Source organism: Strigops habroptila, chromosome 8, assembly GCF_004027225.2.
Source record: "Strigops habroptila isolate Jane chromosome 8, bStrHab1.2.pri, whole genome shotgun sequence".
Classification (NCBI taxonomy): domain Eukaryota; kingdom Metazoa; phylum Chordata; class Aves; order Psittaciformes; family Psittacidae; genus Strigops; species Strigops habroptila.
Genome location: NC_044284.2, coordinates 52428882 through 52456005, shown reverse-complemented (window position 1 = coordinate 52456005; position 27124 = coordinate 52428882). Strand labels below are relative to the sequence as shown.

The 27124-nt window shown below is 52.6% G+C and overlaps 1 protein-coding gene across 1 annotated transcript in view; it reads left to right on the top strand.

Moving 5' to 3' along the window:
- Window positions 1-27124, top strand: part of ZSWIM5 (zinc finger SWIM-type containing 5) — a 98546-nt gene that overhangs the window by 68207 nt on the left and 3215 nt on the right. The window contains exons 2-11 of the mRNA XM_030494509.1: window positions 1354-1710; window positions 10292-10440; window positions 11059-11209; window positions 16846-17025; window positions 19375-19551; window positions 21907-22053; window positions 22980-23117; window positions 23613-23873; window positions 24299-24434; window positions 26068-26225. Of these exons, the coding sequence (XP_030350369.1) occupies window positions 1354-1710; window positions 10292-10440; window positions 11059-11209; window positions 16846-17025; window positions 19375-19551; window positions 21907-22053; window positions 22980-23117; window positions 23613-23873; window positions 24299-24434; window positions 26068-26225 (1854 nt within the window). The remainder of the gene's footprint in view (window positions 1-1353; window positions 1711-10291; window positions 10441-11058; window positions 11210-16845; window positions 17026-19374; window positions 19552-21906; window positions 22054-22979; window positions 23118-23612; window positions 23874-24298; window positions 24435-26067; window positions 26226-27124) is intronic.

Genomic DNA, 27124 nt, shown 5'->3' with positions numbered 1-27124 from the left:
AATGCGCAAGGGTTTGATGCAGTTAATGTATTTTAATCTTCACACCCACCCCCCCTTCTCCTTTTCTTTCGCTAATTGTAGGGCTCTCAACTGTCTGACGCCTTCTCCGGGGGGACGGCAGGCTCTGCAGGGACTTCTGTGCAAACATGGGCTTAATAAGGTTGCAGTGGCAGGGAAAAGTGAGCATCCTCTTCGGGGAGGAGGGCTGGGATGGGCAGAGTGGAGTGCTGGGACCTGGGTACCACGCCAGGTTCTGACATGGGGTCCTCGACCATGTTCATTAACCTCCTGGCGCAACCTTGTTCTCCTCCAAGGAATGAGACAAATGAAGGGGGGGAAAAAAATGCCCATTTTCCAGGTAGCTGGGCAAGTGCAAAGTGTTGGTGTTGGACCTCCTCAGCAGCTGGTTCCTGGGACGGGTTCCCAAGGCTTTCAGATCGAGGTTGATGGACATTCAGTCTTTTCTTGTTGACCTTATCCCTCATTTACTTGGTACATTCACCTTCCTTCGACCCAGAGGACCTTACAAGCCTGTTTAATGCTCCTCACCCATGTTTGGGATGTGTTGGGACTTTTTCTCATGGCCTGGGCCCAAAGGTGCTGCACCCACTCACAGCACAGTGGGTGCTGTTGGGAGCACCATAACGTTTGTGTGAGCAACTTGGGCTGTCCCTGCAGCCCAATGCATGGATCATGCTGACAAGCAGCTGGCTCCCTGGCAGCAGTATTTCGGGAAAAGCTCCCAGGGGAGCAGCAAATACTGTGGAGCTCACAGAACAAACAGTTTCCCCCACAGCCCATGGTTCAGGCTGCGCATTGCTCCTGTTCCTGCTGCGTAGAAGAGCTCAGAGCTGTGGCCGTGCCCTGGAGCACTCCACTTGGTTGAGGGACCAAAGTTGGACTCGGGTTGTGTTTAATTTGTGGGGGTTTTTGTCTGCCTCATCAAAGGAAAGAAAACCTGGCCTTTTTCTGCCAGCCCTCACTCACGTGAGTTGCAAATTGAGTGAGAGGGAGGCGTGGATGAAGATGGCTCCCAGGAGAGAAACAGTCTGAGAGACTCTTAAACAAATGGGAACTGAGCAGCTTTGCTCTTCCCCTGGGGGTTTGGCTGTTAAATAAACTCACCGATGAGTCTGGCTGCATCTGTGTGTTGGTGCAGAAGTGTGTTCATACGCAGGCTGGGTGTTGCTGGGTGTAAGCCACTGGGATGGCATGTGTTGGGTGGTGTGCTCCTTGACATAGTGATGCACGAGCAGACTTGGCTGGCCTTGATCTCCTTCCAGAGTTTGCATGGGTGGTCGTGCTCGGAGGGAAGCTAACGTGGCCTTTCCCTCTTCTCTTTTCCCTCTCCAGGGTTCCACCTCAGCGGGACAGTAACGGAGCCGGCGACTGCAACAGAACCAGAGATGACCTACAAGGTGGCCATCAGCTTCGACCGCTGCAAAATCACCTCAGTGACATGCGGCTGCGGGAACAAGGACATTTTTTACTGTGCCCATGTCGTGGCGCTTTCACTGTACAGGATCCGCAAGCCGGACCAGGTCAAACTCCGTCTTCCCATCTCAGAGACCCTTTTCCAGATGAACAGGGACCAGCTCCAGAAGTTTGTTCAGTATTTGATCACGGCACATCACACCGAGGTGCTGCCCACTGCCCAGAAGTTGGCTGATGAGATCCTGTCGTCCAACTCAGAGATCAACCAAGTGCATGGTAATTCCTCCCTCCTCCCTGGGTGGCTCGGCACTGATTCACTCTGTGTTTGGGGCTAGGGTGGTGGTTTCACACTGACAGTGGTGACCTTCGTTTTGCCATGTTTGTCTGTTGCTGCACAGAGGCGCAGTGTCAAAGTGATGTTAATGTATGGGTGCTGGGACCACACTGGTGTTGGCCATGCATCTCCATTCTGCCCTCTGTTCTTCTTTGTGTTTATCTGTCAAACACCGGCTACAACAGGCAAGAAAAGGCAGAGCAGACAGGCTGGTGGTGCACAAGACAGCTCACAGTAGGATGGAGAAGCCAAGGCTGGAGGAAGGAGGCACATTTAGTCCCCAACACAGAAGGACATGGTGCCGGAGGTGCAGTGGGGATATGACTCCTCCAGTGTGCAGGGACACGATGTCAGCCGAGCCCTGCACATGTCTAAGTCAGATGGGGCTGAGCCAGCAGGAGATAAAGATTTTAATCTCCATGGGCGTTGATTTGTCCGTAATAAATGAGCGCCACTGGCCTGACCTACTGTACAAAGGCAGCAGAGATGTGTCCTGGGGCTTTCTGTTTGGAAGATGCTTTTGACTTCTCCCCCTGGAAAGCACCGGCTGCGGAATGGTGCCCATCCCAGCCCTGCTTCAGTTGCCCAATGGCCCCTGGAGGTGTCCCAGGCTCCCTGGGGCTTCCTTCATCAGCCCAAACTGGGCATTCTGGCTTTGTCTTTCAAGGAGCCCAGGAGGTGAGGTTGCCCAGGGTCTGCAACAATGAGCTGCTCCCCACTGTGCCTGTCCCACCAGCTGTGGAACGGAGATAATAAACACTTATCTGCCAAGGAAGGGCGTTGTGGAGATTAACACATGCCTCTTAAGTGCTCTGAAGATGAAAAGTCCCATATGCAGCCTAAAATAGGATCTGAACTGGTTGAATCCACATGTAGAGGTGAGGCCAGGGGTTCACCTCCACCACAGGGGTGATGGCAGCTCTGATCTTAGATATTTTCCCCTTCCTCTATCTGCTCCTACCTTGAGAGAGGCTTTTGTCTCCTCCACTGGCCCACATCTGCTGCGTGTGTGGTTGTGCTCTAAATTACTGGCTTTTGGGGGCGGTTCCTCATTTTTTGTCATTAAGAAAGAATGAGGGGTTGTGGTACTGCGAGAATCTGGTGAGGTCTGTTCCCTCCCTGAGCTTATCCACTGAAGCTGAGGTTGGGCAAGATCCCTTCTTGGCCATTGTTTGAGGCTGCTTTCTCCTAAGCAGATTGAGGAAGAGCTTTTAAGGCCCTGTATATTTATTGCTCTGGAGTCAGCAAAAGGCTGGCGATTGAGTCTTACAAAGATACAGATGTTGGCGCCGGTTCAATATCTGCCTCTTGTTTTTACAAGTGGTTTTAAAAAACAAAGCAAAAATTCTCTGTCCCGTCAGACTTGTGCAAATTCACACACTCCAGCGTGTGATTTTGAGACGACAGAGATGCTGTTGACTTACCCAGCAGAAGGCAGCACCTATCCCACACCCATGCGGCTGCCTGGCTGGGGGCACAAGCGAGTAAATGCCTCCGCAAGCAGGATAACAGCCTTGTCTCATCCTGGGGGAGGATGTAGATCAGCTTTAGGATGATGAAATGATCTTCAGATGATCTTAAGATGATCTAAAAATCATAGATGGTGCACCCTGTGAAAAAGGAAGGCTTAAAACCCCCTCACATTCAGGTTCGGAGTGACGCTGTGCAGGACTTTGGCTCTTGATCCTGGACAGTGTTTCCAGCTTTGCCCTCCTTGTCCTGCCAGTGAAGCACAGCTGCAGTGCATCTACATCACAGAGCTCCTTGAGCAGCAATCCCAGGGTGAGGAAGGGCTGCAAGTGTGCAGGGCTGCATATATGAGAGCAATTTTCGGGCTCCTGTTGAAGGGGATCCAGATTTTTCCCCTATGTTCTCCTTCCCATTTGTGATTCATGCTGGATTGCTGATCCTGGGATTTGAAATTCTTCAGGGTATGCTTTACATATTGCTTTATGGGTTTATGTCCGCTTTTCTTGTCTGTGTCTAGTTCAGATCCTTGGGGTCACACCTTTGTTCACCACGGGGTTAAGGTCAAAGTGGATTTTGGCTGGCCAACCTCTGCAGCCCAAACAGTAACCTAGTGTGTGCATTGGACACCTGAGGTTATTTACCCCTTGGAGCAAGAACAGCCTCTCCAGAAATCCTTTCTTTTTTCCCCCCATTTCTTCTGAGGAGAGGTCTGTTGAGCTTCAGATCAGCATCGAGTCTTTCCCACCTGCCTTTAGTCACCCAAAGGGCTGCTCCTTCCATGCTGACAGTGAGCACGTGGGACAAAGGGAGCTGATTCTGCACCTCGGGAGCACTCCAGGCTGGCTGGGGAATGCCCCTTGTGCAAGAAGATTGTCTGATTTTGTAAAATAAGGCTTTTCAGGGCTGCTCCTTCTCCCCCTGCAGAGCCTGAACGGCAAAGAAAATTACAGGCCATTGTCTGGCACGCTCGTCTCTGGGCGTCAGAGCTTTGTTCCTTGCAGGAGTCTGTAGCCGCGGGCTGTGCGCCGCATGCCGATCTTCCCGGCTGCCTTCCTAGAAGGAAATGCAAACTATCCAGTAATGATGGAGCCCTGGAGCGCAGCCAAGGCGCTCGCGTGTTCTCGAAGGATTCAATCCGAGCGGAGCGCTCTAGGTGTGCCTGCCGCTCTGCTCCCCACTTGACCTCTGCCTGCTTAAGTGGGTCACATTTCTGCTCTCGTAGCTGGCTGCAAAGGGCAGCGTGCTCACAGCGAGAGCGTCTCACGTGTCTGACACCTCCACGTCTGAAGTGGCAGCTGGAGAGAGGACACCAGGGTGGATTTCGGTGCTGCTGTGTCCCCTCCCTGAGTGTGTTCCTGCTTGGGGACAAAGTCAGTGGCACGACTGTGCGGCACGCAGCAAGGTTGTCGTTGCACCAGTGAATGTGACTTGCGGCTGCTTGGCCTTTCCTGCTGGGGATCTGCAGCTAGAGAGCTTGGATCCAACAGCCAATCCTCCAATGGAGTGAGGAGCATCTTGGTACCCTGCTCCCTCCACTCTTCAAGAGTGTCAGCCCAGGGTTCCCACTGGTTTTCCCTGGGGGCTGGGGGAAATACAAGCTGAGAAAGCGGCTCGGGATGACCGGCCATGGTGGGATGTGCTGGGCATAAGTGCAGCTTTGCCACTGCTGGGGATCTGTGCTCTGCCACCATGAGACATGGGAAGAGTGTCTCCTTCTGAGGTGCGAATGAGGAACAGACAGTGGTTGCTTTGGTGTAGTAAAGTATTGCAGAGAGAGCCAGGAGGTATCGGAGAAGGCAAGACTGTGAAGAGCTGAAATGGGAATTGTAGGCAGAGAGGGTGATTTGGGGGCCAAAAGCAAGCAGTGTGGAGGAGGGGGAACTCAGAAGCACCAGTGAGTCCTGATAGCAACGCTGGGTTTCCTGCTCTCACTGCACGTATCTAACACCCATTAGCAGCGCGTGCTCAGGGTCCAAGCCGTCCAGTAGACTTGCGAGGTGCCGTTCATTTCCTCTTGTGTTGTGCTACATGCTTGTAGGGAATGATTTGAATTTATTTTAAGAGGAGGAGAGGATCAGTGTGGGGCATACAGAAGGAAAGCTACTGTCTCAGGAACATCCTTTGAGCCTGTGATTGGGATGTGTTGGGACTTTCGAGGCAAATGTTAGATTATTCCTGAGGGCAAAAACAATCTGTGGCCAAGGAAGGAGAGGAGGCTGATGGAAATCACTCCAGGGCCAGAGACAGTGGTCATTAAAATCTTTAATTAGAAGCTTAAAGACAGGAGCAGCAGCTCTGATGACTGATGGTGCTTGTGGGCCCAGAAGATTTGGGGCTTAGAGGTATTCTTTGTGTATCATCAGTGAAGTCTCTCCCTTCCTTCCATGGGTAAGGAACGGGAGGATTTGGCAGCCCTGGTGTTTGCAGCTTGGTAACTCACCCTGCTTGAGCAGCATGCCAGGGAGAACTGCTGCCCTCAGCCCAGGAGATGTGGTTGGGGCAGTCTGTCTGCCCCATGGAAATGCCGGTGGGTCACACAGTGTCTGTGGCGCTCAGCTGATGCTATCAAAAGGCTTGGGATACTCTTCTCAGCCAGAAGTGGGAAGAGCCACAAAACCTCTGCTGTCTTGCAATGCAAGGGCAGCTCCCTCCAAGGACAAGCCAGTGGAGAGTCAGTGTGAATCACCAGGGGGCCTCTGTGGTCCTGCAGGATCTTCCTTTGAGGAGAAGACTCTTGGGGGGGAATGGTTGCTCAGGATTTGGCATGGGAAAACCAGATCTGCTTATGCAAAAGCCTGAAGGAGCCCTCTGCCTCATCTTCTCACTTTTATCCCAGACATATTCTTGACTACCTTAAGCCCTTCCTTCAGTTCCTGGGCTAATACTGTCCTTCACTTGTTGGTCCATCTTGCTCTTATGCACAGCAAGTCGGCTGTGTGGGAAGTCCCTGCCTGCTTGTCCTGTCACACTGAGCCAGGGCTAATGTCTGAGGAGTCCTCAGGCAGTCTTTAACTTTGAGATCATCCCACGACAGCATCTGGAGAGCAGCACCAGTAAATCTATTTCAAGTTTTGCCTTCCCACTGGGGACGAGCAGAAGGTCAGGTCTTCAGGGGATTCTTGTTCCTGGCTGCTGAGCTGATGTGAATTTAAGGGAAAATAACACACCTGAGTGCTGGAAAGAAAGTCTCAGTTGGCAGCTCTTCCCCCTTGTCTTGCAGAGCTACTGGGGTTGCTGAATGACCCCAGACCACGTGTGTGATGCTTGACAAGTTGGCTTCCAGCTTGACAAGCTGGACCCAACACTGATATCAGCTGGACCAGAGAACTCCCAGCCATCCCGCTGGGAGCTGGTCTGGCTTCACTTGCCCCATGGCTGTGAGATGGGTGTGAATCTTCAGGCCACCCTGGAGGCTCCATCCAACCTGCCTCCCCTTGAAAACGAACCAGGAGCCTTGGCAGAGCTTGTCTCCTGGCTTTGCTGCTATTTTTAATCCCTTGTTGTTAGAGTTCATTTCCTTTCTGGTGCCTGGTTATTTTCTCTCTGAGGTTTTCTGCTGTTTGTTTATTTGCTCATGTCCTCCCCACCCCCTGCCCTGAGCTGTTCCCTCATGTCTGTTTTCTCTCTGGACGCCAGAGAGGCAGCCTGGAGGCATTCAGCAACACCCAGCACGTGTAGTCATGAGATGGCCCTTGTGAACTGCCACCACGACGGCCAGCCCTGTTCCAGGCTCTGTGGCTCAACCAGCTGGCAGAGCCCTCCCCAGCACCAGCAACCATGAGACCAGCATGGCCAGATCCTGAGCAACCAGTGCATGCTGGGCACAGTCAGCCAGGATGACTGTGAGGGAGATGCCAAGGTGGCCACCTGCAACCTTGGGTTGCTTTTACCATCAGCTTCAGGCACTAGATAATTATCCCTTTTTCTTTGTGTCACCATTCCTGCTCCAGGTGAGATGCTCTGGGAGTGCTTCCCATGCTGCCCGGCTAGTGTATCTCCCCCTTCTTAGTTTCAGGATGCACCAATGCCTTGGCATGACCCATGAGGTCTCACCACCTCCTCAGCCCTGGAAACCTGCTGCTTTCCAGTCCAGGAGCACATTTCACTTTCTTCATGCTGGGCAGCTAATTTCTAAGCAAAGCGTTGAATTTTCCATGCCTGGCTTCACTCCGTTTTCTAATTTGTAGATTTTTCCAGTCTTTGTATCCGCCTGGAGAAGTCTGGCTTGGCTGTCAAACAGTTAAATCCCGAGCCCACAGTGAGGGGGAGGCCTGCTTGGAGTGTGATGGATAGCATTTTTATCTCTGTTTCTACAGCCAGTGTAAACGGGCTGGTGAAACACTCTTTCCACTCAAGATGTGCAATGGTGTTTCCTAAAATCTGAATCCGGCAGGACCAAGATCCAGCACATCTGAAACAGGGCTCTTTGGAGCAGGAATGCTGCCATATGAGAAATGTGTTACGCAGGCACTGGGCTGTTTTACATGCCGTTCCCTGCTCCTTTGGAGCCGAGACATGGAATCGCTCATCGGCTGCGTCACGGCGTGCTGCTGCTGAAGCCCCCATGGTGTGAACATTGGCAAGGGGAAGTGGACAAATCCTGCCATTAATATTTAAACCCAGCACAAATCCTGTTGTTTGCTCTTAAATGTTTATCCAGCTCCCCGGCGTAATTGGGCAGCCCGTTATCTGCTGGGTTGTGTTGCACATGTGGGAATCTGCTATTACAACCCTCTCTCTGAATCTTTTATAGGAGAGCAAAATGCATTTACAAGCAAATTTAGGTTTTATTTGGAGGCGTGTTGCTAATTTGGCTGCGGCCCGAACCCCAACGTGCGAAGTGCTCAATGTGTTGCGTGGGATGAGGAGGTTTTATTTAGCTGCACGCTTCTTTCCTCGCTGCTTGGGCTTTCCATCACTCACGCTATGTGTGAGCGGCGAGTGCCGAGGGTAGCCCTGGGAACCCCAGAGAAATGCAGCCACGTTTTGCATCCTGCTAACTCTGACACCTTTATGTGTCACATCGGCCTCCAGAAGGGACCAAGGATGAGCTGAGCTTCAGTGGGATGTGTCACCCCAGGCATCCACACCCTCCTGGTCCCTATAGATGCAGCCAGGTGACCCTATAGAGGTAGCTGAAATGATTTGGCTGGTCTGGATAGCTGCAGCTGGAAATGGCGGGTGGGATGGTGGGGAGGAGGATATTAAGAGTGTGATCGTCTGGGATACCTTGGCGATGCGGCCGGATAAGCACTCATGGTAGACAGATTAGTCATTGGTTCCTGATAGGGGATAATCACTGGCTTGTCTGCTCTTTATCTGCGAGATAAGGATGGGGTTGGAGAAGGGAAGGAAAAAGCACAGAAAAGCTGAGATGACCAGGATGGACTGTCCCTGACGTTGTGGTCCCTCATGGCTTATGGAAGGGCTTGGCCACCAGCGCCAGGGGAGCAGGATCAGGGCACGTGTGGGGCTGTAGGTGAAGGCCCTTGTGCTCATCCAGGGGCTGTGATTTCCTTTCTGCTACTTCAGCTCCCATCCCAATTATGTGGTTGTGTTGCCTATAAATTATTCTGCAGAGGGAGGAGCAGCATCCTGTCCCTTCAGCACAGTGGCTGCGCCTAGAGCTTGCTGGAACCGCTCTTGGGCAGCAACTATTAGCAGAAATTAAAGGAATTTTGTGAAGGACATTAAATACAAATAGCTGTATCTTACCGGGTCAGGAGCATTCTCAGCCTTTGCCAGAGGAGCAAAACCCCTCGGGTTGATGTCCTCTCACTTACAAGCCGAGAAGAGACAGTTGCCCTGCTGAGCAGGCATCCTGGAGCTTGATTTCCATGAATTGCATTTGAGCTCCTGGTTGCAGGGGGCTGGGGTGTGCGCAGCATCCAGATCTTTCTTCACATGAAAGCAATGTCTGCTCCCCAACCAGATCCCGGTCGAATGGGGAAGACATCATTAAGATTTAATTGGGAATGTGTCAGCTACAGCATCCCTTGGCTGTCTGTGTAGCACCTTGCTCTTCCTGTGCTGACCCCCTTCCTCTCTCTCGAGGAGATGAGAGAAGCAAACCGAAGTGGAGCGGAGCATCCTCCAGCCACGCCAGTCCCTCCTTGGCACCGGTTTTCCCTGAGGAGTTTCTGAGCAGGACTCAAAAGCAGGGAGCAAAAAAGCTGAGCTTCTGTTTCCTTTTGCACTCCTGGCTGCTCGCTGGATCTGTGCCGCTACCTGCCCCGCGAGCCCAGGAGGCTGGGGCATTGCTGGGAAGTAGGGCAGAGCTCAGGGGGTTGAAATGAGAATTGAAAGGGGCAAGGCAAGGGGAGGTGGATCCAAGCTGTTGTTTAAAGCACTTGTGGGGATTTTTTCTGGTTTTTTTATTCTCTGGAAGATGAAATACAGCCTGTGAACACAAGTGTGTGTCTGCCAAAGGCCCTGCTCTGGTCACAGTTTGCTTTTTGAAGGATTATTGATCCTTTGCTCTTTCCAGCAGAGGGTCTCTCCCAGGCAGGTACACTGATGCACAGGGATGTGTTCTCTCTCCTAAAGCAAACGAGGGGCAGGACGAGGTGTTTAACCTGAAGCTCTGGAGCCCCAGTGCAGTGGTACCTTTGTTAGACTGTTCCTAACGTGGCGAAGGGCTTGCAGGAATTGGAGCTTTACTGATGCTTAAACAAACCAGTGATGCGAAGCAGGAGGAGAAGCACCCTGGGCAATCCCTGGAGCCAGGAAGCGCTCTGGGCACTGCAGCTGCATTGCCTGCACCCCAGGGGCTTTGACCTGCTGTAGCTCAGCCTCACTTCACGTGGGGTGCAGAGGGAGAGGGGCTGGCATTAGCCCTGTGGTCAGGATCCTTCCTGATGGCTGAGCTATGGAAGGAGAGCATGATGCTGCCAGCTGGGGCTCGCTGCCTGGGAGCCTGGTTGGTTTTGCCTCACCTCAGATGATAAGGTAGAGGTGGGTCCATATCCGATAGAGGTAGATCCACTTCTTGCTGGTGGGACTGCTGCTATAAACATGTTTGTCTCTTTTTTTCCTCCCTCCCCGTCCCCCCAGGCGCTCCCGACCCCACTGCTGGGGCCAGCATTGACGACGAGAACTGCTGGCACTTGGACGAGGAACAAGTCCGAGAGCAGGTGAAGCTGTTCCTATCTCAGGGAGGGTACTACGGCTCGGGGAAGCAGCTCAACTCCATGTTTGCCAAGGTGAGGAGGAGCTGGCTGCTCTTTCCCCTCTCCGCTCAGCGTGTCACGTAGCCGGCAGCTCGCCTGCTGCCCTGGCAGGGTGCCCATCACAGCTGGGAACCTCTGCTCCAGTGCCTTCTCGCCCGGTTGCAGAGCAGGCGGTTGTAATCCAGGCTCTGGGTCGGGCCTGGGTTGTCTCACCCGCTCTCCTGGCAGGTCCCGTCCTCCCTTGCCATGGGCTTGCCGTGATCCCTATGCGCGGAAGGGCTTTTCCCCATCTCCCATCAGTATGGTGAAGGGAAGGCCAACCCTGCAAAGCCTACTGAGACCATGTAGAGGTGGCACCAGCCTGCGGGTTCTTCCCTTTCTGTGTAGAAGGGCCTCGTTTTCATTTTCTTGATTACTTGGTCCTCTTCACAGCCTAGGCTGTGGCTGCTACCCAGATGAACTCCAACCAGCCATGTCACAGCCATTGCATGAGTATTACAGTGTATGACTATACATTGTGCATATGTATTTATTGGCAGTCCGGACCCCATTCTGAGGGAACTGTGGGTCACCAGCCAGGTGACTGTGTCGTAAACCCCTCCGAGGGATCATGGTTTGTCTCACAAAAGCCTTTCTCCCTGTCCTTTCCAGGTCCGGGAGATGCTGCGCATGAGGGACTCCAACGGGGCCAGGATGCTGACGTTGATAACAGAGCAGTTCATGGCTGATCCTCGGCTCTCCCTCTGGAGGCAGCAGGGAACAGGCATAACGGAGAAGTGCCGGCAGCTCTGGGATGAGCTGGGTAAGGGTCACCACCTTGCAAGGAGCAGCAGCAAGGTTACCTGGGCTGCTGGGCCAGCAGACATCATCCCAGAGGCCTTGGGGCTCTTTCTGGGAGGGCAGAGGCCCTGAGAGATGGCAAGAGCTTACTCTATCCCCTGCTTGTGGGACAGCTGGATCAGGCCCAAACTACACAGTTCAACACCTTAAACCAGCCCCTCTCCTGCAAAGGGGTCAAGGATCATCATCTGGGTGTAAAATGTGGCTGGTCCCATACTTGCAGCAGCCTGATGTTTGTTGTGCTGCCCTGAAGCCTTTGCGAGGGAGGACGCGGGCTGGTGAGCCACAAGAGCTGCATGTAGCCTGGACATGGAAGTGCTATTCCTGGAGGAACCATGATCTGGAGGGAGAAAGGCAGGTTCTCAAGTCTCATCCAGTCTAACAGATTTCTCCCTGCTCTGGTGCACTTGGGTGAGGGGGTAGGATGGCCAGCGCAGGGCCTGGCTTGAAGGAACATGCAGTTCTGGGTAATTCTAGCTAAGCACCTTAGACACCAGCTCAGCTGGCTGACACTGTAATATCATTAGAATAAAACATTTAGATGACGTGGGCCCAGGGAGATTGGTTGTGTGGTGGAGTTAACCCGGTAGTTCTGTTAACTTGGGTTAACAGAGCATCTTGTTCTTGGGTGAATAGTCTGATTTGTGCTATAGTTTTACAAGTGAGTTTAGCTTCTGTGCTGCCTGCTCGTAGGAGGTGCTATGTAAGGGCAAGGGCTTATGGAGTGGGACCAAAGGGATGTTGGAGAGCTGGAAGAAGTATGAAGGTGGTCCAGAGTCTGGAGCTCCTGAAACTGCAGCTGGGATCCCAGAGCCTCCTACCAAGTGTCCAACAAATGCAGACATAGCTGTGAGACTGGAGAGCCTGGCAAAACTGCGCAGACAAGGGCCAGGCAGGGATGGGATGTCTTGCTTCTGTGTGAAGTTCTCTGGATGGAAATAACCATACTAGCTCTGGAGAGCTCATCTGTGCTTGCTTGCCAAGAAGATATTTCCAGGATTTTGGGATGCTGCAGCTAGGTGGTTGGATACGCGAGAATCCTGGAGACATGGCCAAATCTACCAAGCCAGACTTTCCACATGGAAGAAAGCAAACTCATCGATGAAATGTGGATGGATGGGTGTCAGGGCAGGCCTGGACGCAGGAAACAATTTGCCCAGAATTACAGATTATTTGGGCAGGTTTCAAACCCACTATCCAAGCCGAGAGCCCTCCCTCCCTGCACACAGGAGGCAGGAGTGGTTGGGTTTCAGTCTTAACGATGCAAGGACCACTTTGATGTGCGTAGTTTTGGTTGGCAGAGTGGGAGGAGGTGACAGCACGTCCCCATCAGCAGATGGCAAGGTGGCCAGGGAACATCAGGGCCCTACCAAGGCTGGATCAGTGTGACAGCAGGTGAAGTGTGGTGCCAGCCAACGCACGTCAGAGCGAGCGGCTTGCCTGGCATAGGAAAGTCATGCAGGAGGGTCTGGGCATCTCCACACTGAAGAGAAGCCCCTGCAGAGAACATGGTGATGGTCCAAGAAGCGGCTCCAGGGCAGGATGGGCATGGACTATACTCAAAAGTAGGGATTATTCCCCCCATGCTGCAGAAACCTTTTGGATTTAGCCTTGGGCAACATTTATTGTAGGAGCAGAGCATCTCTCTGAATCATAGAATCATAGACCAGTTTAGGTTGGAAGGGACCTTCAAAGGTCATCTAGTTCCAACCTCCCTGCAATAAGCAGGAACAGCTTCAACTAGATCAGGTTGCCCAGAACCACATCCAGCCTGGCCTTGAATGTCTCCAGGGGTGGAACATCCACCACCTCTCTGGGCAACCTGTGCCAGGGTTTTACCACCCTCATTGTAAAGAATTTCTTCCTCACATCCAGCCTGAATCTCCTCTTTTAGTTTAAAACCATCACCCCTCTTCCTGTCACAACAGGCCTTGCTAAAAAGTCTCTCCCCACCTTTCTTATAGGTCTCTTTTGAGAACTGAAAAGCTGCAATAAGGTCTCCTGGAGGCTGAACAACCCCAACCCTTTCTAAGCCTTTCCTCATAGCAGAGGTGCTCCATCCCTCTGATCATTTTTGTGCCCTCCTCTGGACCGTCTCCGACAGGTCCATGTCTTTCCTGTACTGAGGACTCCAGAGCTGGCTGCAGGACTCCAGGTGGGGTCTCACCAGAGCAGAGCAGAGGGGCAGAATCACCTCCCTTGACCTGCTGGAGGCATAGAGGGACCAGACCTGCAGTGAGTTGGGGTGTTCACCAGTAACAACCATGAGCAATGCAGAGAGATGTCCCAAGCCATCGATGGATGCGTAACAGTAGCTGGGGCACATGGGGCAGTGAAGGCATGTTGTCCAGCCGCCTGTGGGCTGCAGATGCCAAAGCTGCCCAGCATTACTGCTGCTGCCAAAGGGAGGGATTAGGGGCCTGTTGCTAGCTGCTGCGGGAAGCCCCGGCACATACCGTGTTCCCCTGCCACGTGGAAGAGAAAAACGGGCCTCACAGAAATGATTTTGGGCACGTGTTTAATAATTAATCATCGATTTTAGCAAAGGCTGCATCACAGGCTTGTGTGGGATTGGAAGAAGATCAGCCCTAAAGAAGATTGTGGATTTATGCTGGGGAAAATGTAAAGGATTTTGCAGGATTTCAGAGTTTTAAAAGGGTGAAAAAAAAAAAAATTAAATAAAAATGGCATCGTTTGCTTGTGCCTGTGCTGCCAACTGAACATCTACTGCCCCGTCTGCTGGGGAGCCAAAGGAAAGACCTGCTGGATGGAGAGCTCTGCGGCGTGGGAGTATTTGCCCTGGCGCATTAGTACTTACGATTAAAGCCTAATTACAAAAAATAGACGAAAAACCAGCTGAAGTGCAGCCTGACCTTAATCTGCCCGGAGACGGGTTTATTTATCTCGGCCACTTGTTTACAGTGAGGAATTTCAGCAGATTAAGCCAGGGAGCGACCCTGTGGGAAATGGCAGAGTTTCTTTGATGGTTTGGAAACTCGGGCGCGGGATCGGAGCGCCTGTCCTCCCCAGGGCTGGCAGCCGGGACCACTGGGCTGGGAAGGCTCTGCCCCCCCCCGGTCCCTGCACCCAGCCCTGTCATCAAAAAGCATTTTTGTTTAGAGGCTTAGCTTAATCGCGATCTGCCGCTTTGTTCCCCGCTTAACCTCCTGCCGTCGGAAAGTTCAGATGAAGGTTTCTGCAGCATGTGAGCAGACACAGAGTCTGACCCGGCGTGGCGTTCTGGCTCAGGACAGGAGTCACTTGTGCTATCAGCTGATGTCACTTGACCATAGGGCTCAGAAAACCCCTCTTTTCCATCTCTCAGATAATGATTGTGGCTGAGACAGATGCGAATCTCTCCTCCCTCCTTGTCCCCACCTCCCCGCCACAGCTTCCCGTCTGCAGGAGAGCCCAGGGGCACAGCGTTTTGACAGGCAAAGGATGCCTCAGAGGGCTCCCAAAAATAGGCTGCAAAGTCATGAGGCTTCCGAGGATCATACCTTAGCTGAGCTGTGGGAGCCAAAAATCCAGCGGGAGCATCTGATTCCTGGGGGTGGCAGAGTTTTCTGCCTCGGGGTGGCAGTGGGCAGGCACCCACACCTCAGCTGAGGGACAGTGACCAGAGCCATCAGGAAGACTCATTTTCTGGTGCTGAGACCTAATTTTTTCAAAGAGGCCATGTCCGTGCAGCCCCCATGGAGCCTGCAGGAGCCTGGGAGCATGACATAGACCTGCACTGGGAATGATGGGCCCTGAAAGCTCCTAAGGAGATAGCTCTTCTCTTGTACATGCTGATATTGCAGCTCAGAAGTTGTATTCCCCCCTGTTCATCAGAAAGGAGTGGGGTTTTCTGGGAGCAGCAGAGCTGAGATGTGGATGGAGCTGGACGGTGCAAGGGCTGCTTTGTGTATTTGCTGATCTTCAGTGCCTGTGGTTGCTTTTCCCATTCCTGGGTGCAATGCTGCTGCCACCATCTGCGTTGTGACACCATGACGTCTCTCCAGCCAAGCTAAGCCATTTCGAGGAACTGGAGCACAGCCTCTAAGCCTTATTAATGATTTGAACCAAAGACATCCACAAGTTACAATTGTCAGAGGACCCGGGAGATGCACTCCAAAAGCACCACAAAAGCTCAGCTACAACCCAGAGGAGCAGGGAGACACCGGAGTGGAGCTGGATGAGGACATCGCTGCTCAGCTTGGTTCTGCCTCACGTCTGCCTGTGTCGGAGCTGCAGCCTCGCTCAGCGCTGTTTGGCTCAACTCATGGCTGTGCAGCTGGGAGCTGCCTCACAAAACACAGCGAGCAAGGGAGGTGGTTTGGGCATGTGGAGGAATCTTGTCGCCAGCAGCAGAGCCATATCAGGTCATGTTGTCCTGCTGTTGGCTGTCATTTTGGGATAGGAACATTGGATCTGGAAGTGATGGAGAGGTGGGGGAGAGCAGCTGGCTGAGTGGAGAGGAGGAAGATGCTCCAGGTCTCCGCTGGGCCTATGGAGGAGAAGCAGGAGAGGGTGTTTCTGTGACAGGCTAGTCTGTCCTGCGTGTGTGGCAGGCTCCGATGTGGGCAGAGAGAGGAGCAGCACAGGCTGCTCAGCCCAGGGGGATCCCTGGGGACATCATGCAGCTATCCTACCCCACAGGGCAGGCATAAGGGAGGGGACATGCTGTATCCTGGCAGCCTTGCAGGGAGGTTTGGGCAGAAATGCAATTAGCTAAAGGACAATTCGTGATTTTGCACTTATTTAGGTTGTTGCAGCCCTTTTCAGAGCAGTGGGTTTCCCAGGAGAGTCAGCAAGGCTCAGTTCGCAGCACCAGTGTCAGCCCTGCCTTGTGAAAGGATGAGTTGGATCTTAATGACGATAGATGTCCTTGGGCCTGGTTTTGCCTGTCACACAGCAGACAGCATCATCCAGACTGTGAGGTCTCATGACACGGGTGTCAGCGTGGGTGTCCTGCTGATGGGCGCCTCTGCTTGCGAGATTGGAGGGCTCACACCTTGGAGGGCTCTTGCCTGTGCGACATCAAGCTACGTTCCAGGTTCCTCTGCTGGTTCCTCTGCAGGCTCTGGGGGCTACTGGGGATTAAAAAAAGAAAAAGGGGAGGAAAAAAAAAGGGAAGAAAATACACCAAATCTCCTTTTTAAATAGTTGAATGCAAATGGCCTGAAGAACAATGGCAGATGAAATAGCATTCGGAGCGGGCTTTAAAGCACTTGGAACGTGGGTAGGATCAAAATCAGGTTAGTCTTTGGAGATACAGACTCTGCAGCTTGCCAGAGTGTTTTTAAGCATGCTTTGATGTGTAGTTCAAACACTAGATTTGTCGTGGCAGACAGAAGCACTCACAAATTCATACACAGCCGCTCTCTCCTTCCCTCCTCCCCACTGTCCCCCATCTCAGGAGATTATAATTTAGCTTCATTACAGAGGAGTTTTACTTTTATTTAAAAGCTGTCTAAATCCCCCTCTTGGGTCCATGCATTATACTGAAATGAGTTTACGAACACCGATGAAACCTTGCGGGCTCTCACAGCAGCAGCAGAACTTTGCCCCATGGTTTCGGTGGTGGCATCTCCGTGATTCCTTGGCTTTGTTTAGGGGCGCTGTGGGTGTGCGTGGTGTTAAACCCACACTGCAAGCTGGAAGAGAAGTCCTGCTGGCTCCGGCAGCTGCGCAAGTGGGGCGAGATGGATGTGTGCCCCCTGGAAGATGGTAATTACGGTAACGAGCTTCCCAACATCACCAACGCGCTTACACAGAGCTCTGGTCACAGCCAAGGTGAGTCCAGGCAGGGAGTGGAAATGCAGGCAGGGCTTGGGTCTGGGTCAAAACTCACCCAAAGACAAGAGACCTCAATTCACCTGTGGTGATGTCTGTGGGAGTCATGGAAATACAAAACGTTTCTTGGAAATGTTTGGGTCTTGGCTACATCTTGGTGAAGTTGCCTCTATTTTGAGCATCAAATTAGAAGCCATTTTAAAGCAATTTGACTTTGGGGGAGTTTAGACCCCTATGATGTGGTTTGGGTATGGAGCTGTACAGAAAACCAGTGCTGCTTGAATTGAATTCCAAGCTGAGCTTGGAAGCCCTGGCTGTAATGTGGGAGTGAAGAGCTGGAGATGATGCAGAGCCCCTTTCCCAGCCCTTGAGCCTTGCTTATGGGCTTTGATTCAGGTGGTAGATAAGTTATTAGCCAGGACTGTTAAACGCAGTTAAAGTGCAGAGCCCAAACGGAGCAATGTAGTTATGGGGTTGTTTCTTCATGCCAAAATATTTCCTCAACCCTTGACAAAGCATTTGATCCCTTTAAGCACTTGTCCACTTTACACAAAAGGAAGAGAGAAATTAATTGAAAATTACTGCTCTTACTGTAGCTCCATCTGCTGCATTGGAGTTACTCTCTGGTGTATTATGTGTGGTGAAAGTGGGAAGAGGAGAGGATGACAGCCGTGCCGTGAAGGGAACTTCACTCTCCTGGGTGGGATTAGCCCCACAGCAGGGGTTCAGGAGGGTGGCCGTCCTGCCAACCCACCCCAGCCGCAGCCAGGACTGCATGCCTCTGTATGCCTCCCTGTGCGCATCCTTTGGGAACAGCTTAATTTAAACCTGGCCTTGCTCCATGTCCTGTGCCAGCCCTGGGACTCCCCCCTGGTGTTCCCAGCTCCACCAAGGATTCACTGTGGCATTTGGGGTAGGTTGCTGGGGCTGGGCAGGTCACTTTATTTAGATGAGCAGGGAGTTTCCAAAGCACGTGCTGGGGACATCCCTGTGTCCCCGTGCTCCTACATCTCCAAGCAGGGGACTGGGAGCAGCACGGATCCTGGAGGTGTCCCGGGGTTAATGTTTGTGTGTATGCAAATACTGCTGCAGATTGCTGCCAGCCTCTTTTATTGCTGAAGGAGAACAGCTGATTCCTGAAATCCTTCCTGGTAAAGTGAGCAGGCTGGTTCTCTACATACCGGCACCTGGTTAATTTCTCTCCACCTTGGGGTGCCTGCAGCATTCAGCCTAATTGCTTGTTGCCATCGTTTCCGGAGCATGTTTATCCAGCCTCTCTGGATCAGCTTTGAGCAGTGCCTTTTGTTTTTCACTCTTGAATGCTTTTAACTTGGCCTGTCTTGTGGGTTTCAGGACCTAACATTCATCATTGCACCCCCTTTAGGGCTTCCAGTTTTGCAGCCTGCCGGCTGTGTTTGGCCTTCATGATCCAATGTGGCTGGAGCAACAGCAGGATTACTCCAGACAGGCCTTTTCCTCCTGACAGACCGCTTGTCTGATCTGTCTGGACAGTGTGAAATGCTTGTCCAGCATTTGATAGCTTCAGAAACGTCAGTGAAGTTACAGAGCAGCTCTGCAAAGGAGCAGACATCCACTGCAGAGCAGCAGTGGGCTTTCAGATGATGCCATCTCCTCCCTTCCAGCCCTCTCACACAGCCCGCAGAGGTTGCTAGAAGGTGATGGTTCCCCCCATTGCCAGGAGGCAGATGAGATACACTCATGCAGTTCCCTTCATGGCTTCATAGAATCATAGAATGGTTTGGGTTGGAAGGGACCTTAAAGCTCATCTAGTTCCAACCCCCTGCCATGGGCAGGGACACCTTCTACTAGACCAGGTTGCTCAAAGCCCCATCCAACCTGGTCTAGGTAACTGTAGATCAGTGAAGCTGGGGATCTGTGCTGGAGCAGAAGAGTGATGCAGTAACGCTGAGGAAGCCCAGTCCTGATCCGTGGCGCTGAGTGTCACAGGGGTGGGAAGGCACTGCCACATTTCAAGGCGTCAGCCTTGTGTGTGACAGAGGATTATCATCGGAAAGCGAACAGATGGGCAGTCCTGCTTCTTTTCTCACCTCTCTGGTCAAGGCAGCTATTCTAGCAAGTTACTTAGCAGTGCTGTCTAAGGAGATGGCAGTATCCATCAGATGGGGTGGGCAGCAGAGGTACCTAAAGGCAATCTGTCACAGTGCAGGAGCCAGAGCCCCTGTGCTCAGCTCAGAAGTGGCTGGGGTGGGAGCCGGTGGGGCTTTGCTGTCATTGTAAAGACATTTCTGTGCCCAGGGAGGTCATGTCTGGGCACAGGAACAGGCTGTCCCAGCCCCACCAAGGCACTGATTGCTTTTCTCTTTGCAGACTCGCTGGCCAGGCCCAGACGAACCGTGTTCACACGAGCGATCGAGGGCTGTGACCTGCACTGGCAGGACAGCCACTTACAGCGCATCATCAGCAGTGACTTCTACGTGTCTCCCTCCTACCAGCGGGAGGGCGAGAGCCTCCTCTTCAACTCCCAGGGGCAACCACTGTGGCTGGGTGAGCATCCAAACCTCGGGTAGATGGTGGGTAGATGCTACTGGAGAAGAGCCACCCAACGCATCAAAAAAGCTTTGCTACCCTGGCTCCTTACAAGCTTCTGCATCCTAGATTGAAATTACCTCCCTGGCCCTTAGCCTGATGATAGGGCAAGCAGAAGAACTTGATGCTTTCCCACACCCCAGCCACAGTCCTTACAGCAAGTCCAACGTCTTTACGGTCTGGGTTCCCTTTGGGCAGCTTGGACCAGGTTCATCATATCCTCTTTCATCCTTCCAGTGTTAGCTGTCCCCATGCAAGCTCTCACTGTTTCCAGTGCAGGAGGACTGGACAATTAAGTCCTTGAAAGTTGTCTGGAGGGCACAGCTGTATCCTCTGGATTTTTTCTTCCCTGCTTTCACTCTCTCTTTAGTCTTCCCTCAAAGGCAATTAGCAGAGAGTACAATTAAGCCTTGTATGAGCTTAAGGCACACTGGACCAGTCAAGCCCAGTGCCCTTCTGTGTTGTAGTCCTTTAGTCTGCATACCTCAAGCCACACGATTTTTCTACTGTAAAGTGATGACCCTGGGCAGATCTGCAGACCCTCAACAGCTACATGTCTGGGATGAGAGTGAGGGAGACGAACGGTTTGTGGTTGCCTGGTGTAGCTGTCAGCCCTCAGACTGACCCCAAAATGGGAGATGCAGGCCCCCCACTTCCAGGAGGGTGGATGCCTCATCCCTACAGCCCAAGAGGTGAATGTATAGAGATGGACTAGTCAAAACCCACCACTGCACTGTCATCTGCTCCAGCAGCCAGGGACTGTGATCATCCACCCAAATGGGGAGAGAGTATTTAAAGTCATCCAGAGATGTGGTTTCTGCAGCAGCTGGCACTAAGTTGCTATTAAGGCTAGGAGATAAGTTAAAAAGGGTGCATGTGAAGGCTGCTGGTGCACCTCTGCTAGCTTAGCTGGAGCAGGAGAGGACATTTCTACTCTGGGAAGAGTTTTGTGTAGCTGCAGGCAGCAGGTCTCCTCCCTGCGCAGCCCTGGGTAGCAGTGGTAGGTTAGTGCTTCCATGGACTCCATCTAGCAGGGATGTGGTGGCCCCAGCTGCCCTGTCACTAGCATAATCTGGATTCTGGTGAGCCCTTTGGCCCGGCTGGTTGGTGCATGATATTTTTCTGATGTATTTGCTGTGATTTTGGGATTTTGCGCTCTGGCTTTCTTGGCACCCCTTCAGGGACTTGGTGCTGGGAGAGGAGTGTGATTTGTCAGCAACTTCAGTGATGAATTCAGCGAGAAGCTGAATATTTCATCCATTTAGCAAATGAATAGAGGGAGCAACAAGAAGCTCTTTTACAGATGTGTCTGTTCTGAAACCTCTGCCTCGTGTATTTCTTGTGGGTGACCTTTGGGATGTGGAAACCCCATTTGTGGGGGTGGTTGTCTGCATTTCCAGAGATTTCTGAGTTCTTCCAGGAATAGAAATTATCCCTCTACCATAATTTTAGATCTTCATGTTTGCCTTCCCCCGCTCCCTGCCCCCCACCCTTGGTAGGACATTTTGCAAGAAAATAGGATTTTCGCTGCTTGTTATGCAGCATGTCATGTCATCTGCTCCTGCTAATTTCTCACTCAGTCATAATCCTCTCCACAGTTGCTTGAGATTTCAGGTAAGCAGTGAGCAGCAGGAGCAGATGAATTCCTAAGCAATTTGAGTCTTGGGGGGGTTTCATGCAACTGTTCCTAATAATAAAACACCAGGTAGGAGAGCTGCAGAAGAGACGGGGTGTCTGCAGACCTTGCTCCATGGAGGTATTAAGGAAGCAGTTCAAAACGTCATCCCAAATCTGCCAGTGCCCCCAGTGCAGGGTGGGATGAACAGCCTCACCCCATGTATCGTCACCTGTGCCATGAGAGCTGGGAGAGGTGTTGGATGAGACTCCATGAAGTGTTTGGGTGCACAGCAATGAGAGAAATCACCATAAGCCTTGTGGATTTTAGGAGAAACGAACGGCAGGGTTGTCACAACCTGGGTTCGGAGCCGTCATATTGCAGCAATGGTGTGTTGGAAATGCTTCCATTAGATAAGGTTTGTGGAGGTGGAGATTTAGGCACTGACGTAGCTGCTGTGGGTTGAATGTGGTAGGAGTCCTCTTAGTATTCCTGGTAGGCATCCCTGCCAGGAGGAGGGAGAAAGGCATGAATTCAAGACAAGGAGCAGGAGTTTAGCAGGGACTTGGGGAAGATCAGAAGAAGAAAATGCCCTGAAGCCTGATGCTGTCAGGTTTTCTCCCCTGGTCAGTACCACCCCATGAATTTCTGTGCTCCTCTGGCTCAGCCATGCCCCTGTGTTTGTCCTTGCCTTGCAGAACACGTCCCGACCGCCTGCGCTCGGGTGGATGCCCTGCGCTCCCATGGCTATCCCAGAGAAGCTCTCCGACTAACTGTTGCCATAATCAACACCCTGCGACTGCAGCAGCAAAGGCAGCTGGAGATATATAAGCACCAGAAGAAAGGTATGAGTGGAGCTATGGGAGGAGTGTCTCATGAGGTCTGGCTAGAGTGTCCCAGCTGGTTGAAAAAGTCTTCTCCACCTCAGAGAGTAGTGCTGCCCCATCCAGAGCAGAGGTTGATGTTGGGCAGTGCTGTATGGCATTACCTCACACCCTAGAAAGATAAACTGATGCATCTGATTTCTTGAGCCAAACTGTGTTGGTACCCACATGCTAAGGACAGAGGGGCCCATGTCTTCGGCCTGCTGGAGTAGGGATGCTCTTGTTCCCATGTCACTGTGACTTGTTGCCTGTAAGGATTGCACAGGCAAGCAATGCCTGCATTAAAGAGGAGCTGATTGTCTGCAGAGCTGCAGTAACTGGCTGCGTGTGCTACCTCCACCTTGCATTTGCTGAATAAATTGTACCAGGAGGCAAGCCCAGTGTTTCTCCTTTTGCAATTGCAGTTGAGCTGGGGTCAGTTACTGCAGTGCTGCTGGTGATCAGTGACTCCTGGACCTTGCCAGCTTGAGATCATCAAAAGATAAAGCTTTTGAGACTCACTGGGAGTCTTGGTCATCTCCAGAGAGATTTCTGCTTGTGTTTCCAAAACATTCAGGCTACCATTGCAAATGAGTCCATGAGCCCATAAGTCCATCTTGGGACTCTGCAGTCCCTTGTGTCCTCCTGGAACAGAGAACGAGCCACTGCATCTTATGTGGCCTTAAGGGCATCTTTTGTTGTTGTGTGCCTGCTCCTTTTGATGTCTGTGGCAGCGTGCATGGTGGCTGCTCCTTGCCCTTGTGAACTACCATGCCAGAGTTGGCCCTGGAGGTCCCTGTGTCCCAGGCCATGGGGTAAGAAAAGGCCCCTATGGTCTCAGAGACGCCTGTGGGTGCAGAACCTGTCTTTAAATTCCTCGCTCTTACAGTCTGTTCCATTTTTTGCAGAGCTGCTGCAGCGAGGAGCCACAACCATCACTAACTTGGAGGGCTGGGTCGGCCACCCTCTGAACCCCATCGGCTGCCTCTTTCTCACCCTGACCGAAGCTTGTAGATTAGAAGAGGAAAATTGCCTTGAAATTTCAGGTACCGAGCGCTCCTCCTGGCTCCTTTCTGGTGGCTGCTGCTGAACTGAGCCTGGTGGGCAGACCCTGGGGCAGGACTGGGCTCAGGACTCCTGAGCTCTGAACCTCCCCTCTCTGTGCCTTTGTAGAAGCAGCCAAGACAAGAGCTGCAGTGCAGAGAGCAGGAGTTAGTGGCCCCGGGTTTTCCCAGCCCCAGGGTTTGCAGCCAGAGCAGAGCAAGAGAGCAGCTTAGCAGAGCTGGCCCAAGGCGTGCTGGCCCATGGGAAGGCTCTGGTGTCAGACCCTGTCGCATATCTCAGGTTCTCCTGCATCTCTTAGTGAGAGCGGGAAGGAGGGTGAAGCCCACATCTCCTGCAGGGAGCTTTTATCCATCATCTCTGGGAGACTGAAGGCAGGCATCAGAGAAGTGTCTGTCTTTGCTTCTGAAGTTGAGAGGTTTTTCTCCCTGCTGTGGTTCTGTCTCTTCTGACTGCTGCATCTCTTTCCCCTCTTCCAGATGCTGGGGACTCCAAACCCCCAGTATATCAACACGTGCCCGTTGCGACCAGCAGCCAAGACAGTGGCGAGTCCTACCTGTCCCTGGCCTTAGAAGTGGCCCTGATGGGGATGGGTCAGCAGAGAGTGATGCCTGAAGGTCTCTATGCCCAGGACAAGGTGTGCCGCAATGAGGAGCAGATCATTGCCCGGCTGCAGGACTTGGAGCTGGACCCGGTGCTGGTGCAGACCCTGCGGAAGCAGTGCATCTTGCTGCTGGAAGGTGGGGGCTTGGTCCATCTAGATGGCTTCTGTGTCTTAACTGAGGATTGGTAACACCTCCAGGGTGCCCTTTCCAAGGTTAACGCCTGACTGACCCCATCCTGGCTTCTGTAGCTGAGGCGCTGAGTCTGTAGGGTGGTTGCTCTGCCTCATCATCTGGCAAAGCGAGGGTTTGCTGGCATCCTTGGAGCAAGACCACCCCAGAGGCACTATGGAGAAGGGTGCTAAGCCCAGGGCATCAATTTCTGAGGGATTCTGACCTGAAAGGGTTTTTAGAAAAGGAAAGACCAGCTCTTTGCCATGGATCCTGCTTGAATAATGCACCAAAGGGCTGCTGAGCAGATCCTGAAAGCTTTGGAATGGTGCAAACCCCAGACACAGATCCTGCTGTGCTAGTTATGGCTGACGGGCTCTGCTTCTGCCTAGGTGGTCCCTTCAGCGGCTTGGGAGAAGTGATCCACCGTGAGAGCGTCCCCATGCACACCTTTGCCAAATACCTGTTCTCTGCCCTGCTGCCCCACGATGCAGACCTGGCGTACAAGCTGGCTTTGCGGGCCATGAGGTTGGTGCATGTTTTATTCTCTCTGCCCCCGTTTTTGCCTCTGTCCTGTGCTCTGATGCGAATCCCGGATGCTTTGCAGCTGTAGAGCAGGGATGGAGTAGAGGAAGGCTTGGGGCTTGCCATCCCTGGGAGTTTGAGTGTGTAGGCCCACCTGGGCACAGCAGCAGTGCAAAGAGACTCCTGCTTGCCATTTGGGTGATTCTTGGTTTGCAAGCCCAGTCCATAGGGATTTGCATGGATCTGATAATGTCTGCTGGTCCAGCCGTCTGCCCAATGCCTCACCCCAGGCTGCCGCATCCTCTGCTGGAGCAGGTCCCAGGCACACAGCACACAGGCTGTTATCCCGGGACAGATGGGCAGATGATTTGCCCCTGGCTCCAGGATCTTGCAGAGCCAGGCAGAGAGCACAGTCATGCTCTGTTCTCCATTAAAGCCCAGCTCCATCTCTGGCCCTGGGGACACAGCTAATGCCAAGAGCTGCCCCACATCCCTCCCTCGTGTGTGACACACCTCAGATATCAGCCTGTGTACTGCAGCCTTTTGGCAGGGGCTGGATGTACCTAGAACAGGCTAGAATTTCCCAAATGAGTCGATGCTTTTGAAGGACCATCAACCCCAGAGCAGCCCTCTCCCTCCAACACCATTAAAAGTTCCAGCCCAGAGCATCATCTTTCTTGTGACATTTCCTTGGTGAAATGGGCCATCTCTCCCCAACACTGGGGGAAATTTGGAAATCCCCCTGTCCTGGGAAGAGCTGCTCAGTAGGACAACGAGACCGAACAAGCAGCCAAGGGCCTCTGCGCTGGCTGGGGACACCATGTCCCACCAGACCTAAGACCTCCAGCCATCAAACAGGAGCAGGACTGAGTATCCATGGGGTCCCCTGCTCACAGCCAGAACTCCCTGTGTTGGAGTGTCTCTGAACTAGGCTGGGAACGTTGGGCTTCTGCTGCCCCATGGGTATCCCAAGCCTGCAACCAAGGAGAGCAGAGGTAGTTGGATGCTTTCCATGTCCAAGGGGACAAATGCCCTCCTGCACACCTTGGCTGGTCATCAAGTTAGCGACACCAGCACCAATTCAGGGGTTTAAGAGCCAACATGGTTTTGTCACCATGGCTGGTGATGTGAGACTCCTGCTCCCCTTCCTTAGGCTTCCTTCTCCCCCGGGTTTTCCAGGCTTTTGGATATCCCCTGCAAGAGCAGGTAACCTAACCCGTCTGCAGAGGCCCTGGGGAAATCTGCTGCTGCTTCTGATCATAACTGGGCGTTTTAAGAAGAACCAGATGATAAAGGCAGGGGCTCTGCCGGGCACTCTGACATGAAAGGAGCAGGGAGGGAGGAGGGAATTTGCTTTCTCTCTCTTTTTTTTTTTCTGAGGCTTGTGCTTTTCCTTACAAGTTTATAAATCACTTCACGGATCATTCTCTTCCTTTCAAGTCAGCCTGAGATTGATCCCTGTGCCCATGTGTTGAGCATGCAGCCTCGGGAGCCTCACACATGCACAGCAGCAGGATGCTTTCAAAGGCGTTGCTGCAGGCAGCCCCTGCCTCACCTCACCAGCTCCTTGGGGAGAAGGGGGCAAAGCTGGGGCTGAGCTGGGGTCTGATGTTGTCTCCTCCTGTTTGCCCTTCAGGTTGCCTGTGCTGGAGACCACAGCCCCGTCCGGCGATGTGACTCACCCCCATCACCTTGTCTCAGTGGTCCCCAGCAGATACCCACGCTGGTTCACCCTGGGGCACCTGGAGTCGCAGCAGTGCGAGCTGGCCTCCACCATGCTCACGGCAGCCAAAGGTTGGTATGGGGCAGCTCTGGGATAGGGGTGATGGGACAATGCTGCACAAGAGTGTCAAAGGGATTTTCCTGGCGAGAAGAGAGAACTCCTGCTTCTGCTCCCTCAAGCACTGGCAGAGATTGGAGTTTTTTCTCCCTTCCAGTGCCTAATGGGGAATGAGCTTTTTATGCACGGGGTGTAGGGCTGTTGGATTGCATCTGTTTTTCCCACCATCCCCTTCTCCAGGTGTCCCCCACCACACCATGTCCCAGTGGTATCCTGTGTCCTCAAGGCCTCTGTTGCCTGTGCCCCCGTGACCTGTTTTAGGGAGGCCTGGATTAGGGAGGCAAGTGGCTGCTGTGGGTGGCAGGAGATATTTTTAGCTATTAGTCACCCAAGATGTCTCTGTGTACCCAGGTGCAGCACTCTGTTTTTCACATTATTGTGTGTTATTTGGTTTTCTTTGTGTAAGGTTCATCTGCTCAATTTAGAACTATGAGAGTAGAAACATGAACCTGGAACAAAGCAGAGGGACCTAATGTGGCATGTTGTTATCTCTGGTCTGCCCCCATGCCAAGGGTTCCTCTCCCCGCTCTGTGTCCCTGGGCTAACAGGAGTTTTTCCCAGGCCAGATACAGCATGATGATACTAATATGCCTTGATGGGTCCCCTCTTCCAAGATCCTGCCCCATTTCTCAATGTCGTCACCTATCCTTGTAGGACCCATGGCCTCCTGTGGCAGGAGACCCACAGCATCACTGGGTGTTGTGCCAGGAACCCCTTCTTTGGGGGTATCTCAGCCTGCATCAGTTGTGAGAGCTGCTTGTCCGACTTGGGACATCCAGGACAAAGCCATAGTGTACCTGGATGGCCCTGGCCCAGCCTTTGCTAGCCTTGCAGAGGGAAGGTACTTACCGTG